Source organism: Leptodactylus fuscus, chromosome 3, assembly GCF_031893055.1.
Source record: "Leptodactylus fuscus isolate aLepFus1 chromosome 3, aLepFus1.hap2, whole genome shotgun sequence".
Classification (NCBI taxonomy): Eukaryota; Metazoa; Chordata; class Amphibia; order Anura; family Leptodactylidae; genus Leptodactylus; species Leptodactylus fuscus.
Genome location: NC_134267.1, coordinates 36742920 through 36750207, shown reverse-complemented (window position 1 = coordinate 36750207; position 7288 = coordinate 36742920). Strand labels below are relative to the sequence as shown.

The 7288-nt window shown below is 43.8% G+C and overlaps 2 protein-coding genes across 3 annotated transcripts in view; both read right to left on the bottom strand.

The window, feature by feature from the left end:
- The window catches only part of LOC142197275 (cystatin-like), a 376276-nt gene that overhangs the window by 100763 nt on the left and 268225 nt on the right, over window positions 1–7288 (bottom strand). The gene's annotated exons all lie outside the window — the stretch shown is intronic.
- Window positions 6414–7288, bottom strand: part of RRBP1 (ribosome binding protein 1) — a 49995-nt gene continuing 49120 nt past the window's right edge. For both annotated transcript variants that reach the window (XM_075267406.1, XM_075267407.1), the window contains one exon: window positions 6414–6854. In XM_075267406.1, coding sequence (XP_075123507.1) covers window positions 6816–6854 — 39 coding nt within the window. In that variant the 3' untranslated portion in view covers window positions 6414–6815. The remainder of the gene's footprint in view (window positions 6855–7288) is intronic.

Sequence of the window (7288 nt, the reverse complement as noted above, 5' to 3'; positions counted from 1 at the left end):
AGGCAAAGCTTTTACTTGATATTTAGTGAAATGATGGGTGTGACTGTTGTGCAGAGGTGCGGTGAAGAATTTTGCCGCACCCTGTATGAGGTGAATAACCCCAGGCAGTTGACTTCTTGCCAGTAGGCGAGGCCAGGAGTTTCTGGATCAATGCCAAGCACAGCCTCTTAGTTATTCTGCTGATCTGCAATCAGCAGACTGTCAGCAGCAGCAGGTTCTTAAAGGGAATGTGACATGAGAAAGTGACCTATTGTTTAAGGCTAGGGCTACTCGTCATGCAACCAAAGATCACCTTTTCTTTGTGACTCCTTCACTAATGCAGGTGAATGGTCTAGTCACAACAAGATTTTTTATTGCCTCTAGAAGTTACAGTCACGGCATCCTCGCCAGGGGTGTAACTTGAGGGAGTGCAGAGGGTGCAGTCGCCTTAGGGGGTCCATAAGCACTGGCATCAGTATTGAGATTGCAGCTTCCATCTGGCCCATAAACCAAGGAGACCCAAAGAATACCCTGACCACACAAAGGTGGATTGCACTCCTTAGCATCCATAACCATCACTATCAAGAATTCACTGCAGGAATGAGGTAGGGGGGCCCGGACCAAAGATTGCAACGGGGCCCACAAGACTTTAGTGACATCACTGGGCCTCGGAACTGCAGTGTGACTCTAATCACTTGCATTAGTGAAGGAGTCACAGGCCAAAATGGCGATCTGTGGTCGCAGAACAGGAGTCATGCCCAATTAATTGTCCATGTTATATTCTGTATAATGAAATCCTAAAAGCCTGCAATTACAGCTCTTTAGACTAAACCTTAGATAGTCTGACAATACCGGTTTCCTGGAGATGAGCCATGGGCCATAGACACAGTGGTCGGGAACAGACCCTATTGATTTCCGTGGGAGAGTTTTCTAGACATGCTCTGTGTCCTGTGCAGAGAGATGAGTAGATAAGTCGTGACCTTTGACAATACAGTGACCGGAGGATTCTGTATCTTCTCTATATATACATGATAATAGTGTATACCAGTGCACTAAGTGAAGTATCTGCTGATGTCTTTATACCGTACGCCCACTATGCTGCTAACAGCCCCTACAACGGCATATTTAGAAGTGACTTTGGAGGTGGTAGACTTCCTTCAAGTTACCGTGCTGTATCCTTACTATGTCACTAGGGCTGCCGTACCGTATCACGCTACATCCAGTCCATGTTATTAATAGTTCATGAGCTATTGGAGAGCGTTTTCATTCTAGTCACTACAATGCATCGCCAAGGAGTCTGGACAGAAAAGAACACAACCGACTACAATACACACAAAGAAGTCACTTTAAGAACTTCTTTCAGGAAATACAGTATTAAATTTGTCGCCTGCTGCTCTTTAACCACTCGCTGTTCATTTGTTTACATGCTTTGCTCAATGATGAGAGTAATCGGCACTTACATAATGGCCACTAAGTCTATTATAGAGCCCCCGTTTTGTGGCACAATGCTTGCTGCATATTTTAGTCAACGTGGAACATTAATAACCATTGCTTCACCCATTACCATTTTTAAAAAATTTGGGGCATGCCGAATGTTATAATCAGAACTAGTGGACTGTGGTTCTGTAAAGCACAGAAGACCTAGAATATTAGTAGGTCACCTATTGAAGACCCCTGTGTGAGCCATGCAGCATGGCTGTCTTGATCAATATGGCCTGTCATGTGGTACATGGCACTTTAATGCTTTGTATTCATTTCAAAGAAATCGATTGATGGTCTTTAGTCACGACTGTAGTTGACAATCCGAGGTAGAGATGTAGAACATGGTGCACCAAAACTGTACTAAGAAACACATGGCCCCATGGCTATCCCTCCTGTTCGCACAGACGACACTCCCAATTCTATTCATGGACTAGGCCGGAGCCTCTTAGTAATTCTAGCACATCTTGAGTTAGTGCGGGGGCGGGGGGAATAGATTTAGGCCACTGTATGAAATGCCTTATACTTGGTTCACACCTACATTGGGGTTTACCTTTTTCCGGGAGGTCCAAAAGAACAAAACATGGATCTGTTCTATGAAGGACGCAAACAAAGCCCATTTACTGTATATCCATCCTTTATAACTGAAATCACCAGGTGAAAATTCCCCCCCATCGTCTATAAAAAGCAAATGCCTACATTTTGTGGCCTTGTAAGTTTTGTACGGTCACGCGCGGTACGATCGCATAACGTTGTGACATCACTGTCTGATGACAAAGTCAGCCCTGCTACATTTATTCTCAGGAAACAGAGACTGTGACTCAGAATAATGTAGTATACTGTAGCGCAGCGCTCATGTGTAGTGAGCTACTCTAAATTATTGCTTTCTCCCCATACGTCACATGTAGCAGCCCCGAGAGCTGGCTAGAATATCCGCTGCCAGTGTCTAATATTACACCTGTTGCTGGCGTTTCGCTTCGGCTTCCAACTGTCTCACGACTGAATTATTCATTCGCATTGAAACCACTTGTTCATTTAATTGCACAGACCAGCAGAATAGCAACGTCAGTCCTAGACATCCGGAACACATTTCCTTTATTATTTCTGTATGACAGTATTTCAAGAATTTTGAACTTGTCACTTTAGAAAATTTTAAACCCCCCCCCCCTTCATATAATTGACTGAAGACCACTGACTGGAGAGTTCTCAAAATATGTGAAACCGCACTGACCTCAGAATGAGTTTGTACCTTAAAGAGGACCGGTCACCAGGTCTGAAAATCCCAATGACATCATCATCATTTTGTTTATCCAAATCCATTCAGCCATTCCAAAGATATAAGCCCTTTTGATGTTGATGCAATTAGGGTATAGTTGTCAAGTGGGCGGTAACACTGCATGACAAAAACAAAAAGTTGCAACAGCCTTCTGCTAGAACCAAGAGCATTACTGCAAATATCTACTCTATATAAGGATACATGGATATAAGGTCTTGGTGCTATTTACATTTTCAACTGCAATTTTTATTGAACATTTTTATACATTGAACAGAGTAATAAAAAAAAAAAAAAAAAGTACAAGTCAAAGTAAAAAGCCATTAACAAGTTATGGCTAGTTCACACGGGGAAAAATGGTCAGGATTTTGACGCGGAATCCGCATCAAAATCCTGCCGGCTCCCATTGAAATCAATGGGAGCCGGTCATTTCCTTTTTCCCATTGATTTATTAAAAAAAAAAAAAAAAAAAAAAAAAAAAAAAGTGAGCTGCCCTTTCTTCAGGCAGATTCCACAGGTGATTCAGCCGCGGCGTCCGCCTCGCGATACCACCCTCTGGACTAGGCCCATTCATTTGGGCCTAATCCGGGGCAGAAAGTCGAGACAGGATGCCAGTGCACTGCATCCGTGACGGAATGTGTTCACGTGGAACCCCATGTGAACTAGCCCTTATACAAAGCATGGGGGAAAGGAAGTTGTGGGCGGGGGGGAGGGTTAGGTAACCATGCAAAACACAATATGCTTTGCATATGAGGGAGGCAGTCAGGTATCCCATACTACGCACGACCTTTATCTGAGAAATAAGGTCAGGGCCAGTAGGAGGGGACTCCTTTTCCAGTGGAGAGCAATGAACGTCTTAGCAAATGTACATAAGTACAGAAACAATTTAGAGGTCTGTTAGCCCGAATGCCTAGGGGGAGGTTAAGTAAGTAGATGAGAGGGTCATGACCTTGACCACAAAGGGCATCGGAGAGGGATTTGACTTCCAGCCAAAAGGAACGAATACTCGGGCAGTCCCAGAAAACATGACAAAGTGTTCCCACAGACAACACCAAAACTGGGAAGGAATGCTACGATTAAGGGAGTGGAGTAGGGCAGGGGTATGGTACCAGTACATAACTAATTTGTACTGGATCTCACAGAACGAGGTGCAGGTAGAGGACTTAGCTGCACGAGACCAGATGATTTGCCACTGACTGGGTGAGAGCTGCCCGTCCAAGGCCCTAGACCACCTGACCATATACTTATGGGTGATCGGGGGGCGCTCCTCAGGAGAGGAGAGAAGTCTATAGATAGTTGATATCAGGCCAACCATGGAGGTACCAGCCCGACACACCTTCTCGAAAGCAGTAGGCGGTGATACCCTCAAGGAGTCAAATTGGGAAAACACAAAGTGAACAATCTGCTGGTAGTGAAACCACCCTGAGGCGGGCAATTGCAGCGTAGAGGTGAAGAAATCAAAGGGCCTAATCTCCAAGGCCAGTGGGTCTACCAGATATGCAACGTGAAAAAGGCCCAGTCCGCTCCAAGGCTCTACCATCGCCATCGTGAGCCCCCAGGGGGAAGCGGGTTATACAGAAAAGAGATCATAGAGGAGCACTGGGAGGCTAAAAGAAAACGCTTAGAGCAGGTAAGCCAAATGGCATGTGTAAAGTGAATCGGCCCTAAGACGGGGCCGAGGGGAGAGGAAAACAGGACCACAGAAACCCATTAGGATGGATCGGTGCTAGCCACAGCTTCTCAATCTTGACCCACTTTGTGTAGGCCTGTGACACAGCCCAGAAAGGGATGCAACGTAAGAGGCCCAACAGCAATGCAGAACATGTGGGACTGCCAATCCCCCTATCAGCAGGGCCGAGCCAGAGAAGGCCTGCAAATGCCGCAACACCCGTTTCAGGAAGGGAATTTGGGAAGAGTTGGGGACATACAAGTTACACAAAACTACAGGATGGCCATGGAGGAGGCCCTCCAGGATGATAAAGCGTCCGTCAGGGTCCAGGAAAGAGGTAGTTACTGAAATGGCAAAGCTGATTTTAATTAGAGCGCAATATGGGTGAACTGCACTCCTCTATTCATTCAGAGGCCATAGGATCAGAGGTAGGAGGCTGTTTGTGACATATGCAGGACATGATATGGCTGAAAAAACACACTTGCCCCCAATTCATGGGAGACCGAGGTCCTAAGAGAGGGGACTCATTTTGTTGTAGGGAGGCAAATAACAGAGGCAGTCTTGATGTGACAGATGGGCTTAGTTACATTTTGATCAAAATGTAAATACCAAGAACCTCATATTCATGTATCCCTATATAGAGTAGGTATTTGCTGTAATCCGTTTGGCACTAGCAATTTTTTGTTTTTGCAATGTGCACCTGCATTTCTTGTTCATATTGCTTGGCAATGCTGACCAAAATTTCTGTGTTTGTTGCATTATACTACACACAGAGAAACCCCATTGTTATCGTCTACTTGGCTTATTACTCTCATTTCCATCACCATTAAAAGAGCCTATATCTTTGGAGCAGCTGAGCATATTTAGGTGACAGCGCATATCAGTTGAAGTCTACTTGTAGACAGCTTGTGTAGGAATGACATGGTGTCACATACAGCTCCAAACATAAGCTGTCTTCTCTGATTGCTTCACTGGTACAACAGTATCAAAAATAAAAAATATATTAAAAGAAAAATTCTAAACTTTTTCCAGCTTGTTACACTCAACACAGAATGTACTCGGGCAACCTTCAGATAACAGCTGGGAGTGCAGCATACTTGTGGGATGAGAATCTGATGCCAATGCAAAGAGGAGATGGAGGTGCCAGGCAAGCTTTGTTGGCTGTGTATTTACTGAGCCATCCATATATAGAGCGTTCATTTTTTGGGTCAATTTGTACAAAATTCCACAGAAAACAAGTTAAGGAGTCTTTACAGCTCTTTATCAAACAAAGCAGTAACACGAGCCTGTGCACAGGTCTATAGTTAACCTACATCTTTGGTCAACATGCACATGGAATGTTTAAATAGACTTTATGCTTAAAAGGATATTCTGGAGTGGGTTTTTTGGACTGATTATATTGTCCCCTCAGTGGCAATAGTTGTCTACTCACTGCATTTTCCTTATTCTGCTTTCACATTCTTCAATAAATCAAATGGTTACAGGGGGACCTCTTTTTTCTAGCATGGGTTGCTGTGTAAACAGGAGGTCTCTCTCTGGTGCCTGCAGATACTATTCAGAGCTGCCATGTGACCTCAGAATAATCAAAGTCGTCCCCCCCTGTTGTTCTGCTTTATCTCTTCTATCAAAATGCTGCCGCTCAAATACTCTGCTCCCTATAGCAAGTACTGTACAAGGCAGTGATTTTTCCCGCAGCATTTTCGCTGCGACCAAATTGTGGCGTTTCAGGCCTGTGGGGCCCTGGCCTTAAGCAGTTTTCTCCAGATAAGGTAGGTGTCAATTTTGATGCCCATTGAATAAAGACATGAGAAGAAAACTTTTCGAGGTGCAACATGGTGGCTCAGTGGTTAGCACTGCATCGCTGGAGTCCTGGGTTTGAATCCTGCCAGGAACAACATCTGCAAGGAGTTTGTATGTTCTCCCCGTGTATGCGTGGATTTCCTTCCATTCTACAAAGACATACTGATAGAAAGAAAAGAAAAAAAAAAAAGAAGACGAAAGCTTTTCATGGCTACATCAATATTTTAATGACATTTCAGCAACCATCAAGTCACATGATTTTATACTGGAGACCAGTTACAATATGGCACTCATATTACTGCCCTTTTCATCCATACATTGTTCTAAAACAATAAAGAAATTGCACCGATTCAGACGCAGAGTACACAGTCTGTCCCTTTTTATAGGCCAAACAACCGATTTAGTCCATTGGTCTGGAAGGTAGATGTGAAGATATGGCGTACTGACACAGTCAGCGGTTTCAACATGGAATGTCTCTTCTTCAGATTAACAAAACATGGATATTATCTTAACTAAAAACATCTGGAAATATTTTGGCTCACTATATTATTATTTGAATCTCAAGAATAGGAATGTTTAAGGCATTTTTGGTAAGAAAAGGAAGAAAAATTGGGATCAAACGGATGTTCCGCCAGTGACGTTGGAATCTTGTTCCTAGAAATAGAAATAAATAAAATTAAAGGAGAAAAAACAAAAAACAAACACGCACACAAAACACACCAAGAACCAAAAGGGATAAATGAACATAAACATAAATTAGTCAATACAGAATAAGGCAAGGGGTACATTGTGATTGCCGACTCCCGTCATGTTGCCAAAATTGTTGGGTCACCCTGGAATTTCTTCACTTATGTTAGTGAATGAAGTCACATTGCAACCTGGGGTGGTGGGGGATGGTCGCAAAACGACTCCATTCACTAACTTGAATAAAAGAATTACGGGCTGACCTGGGGAACAACTTTAGCTGTGGTTAGGGTTGAGTGATCGGGATCGGAAAAGATCGGATTCCGATCGGCGATCGAGTAAATTTCACGATTGGAATTTCAACCCGATGTTTTCCAGTGGGATCGAGATCGGAGGTTATCTCA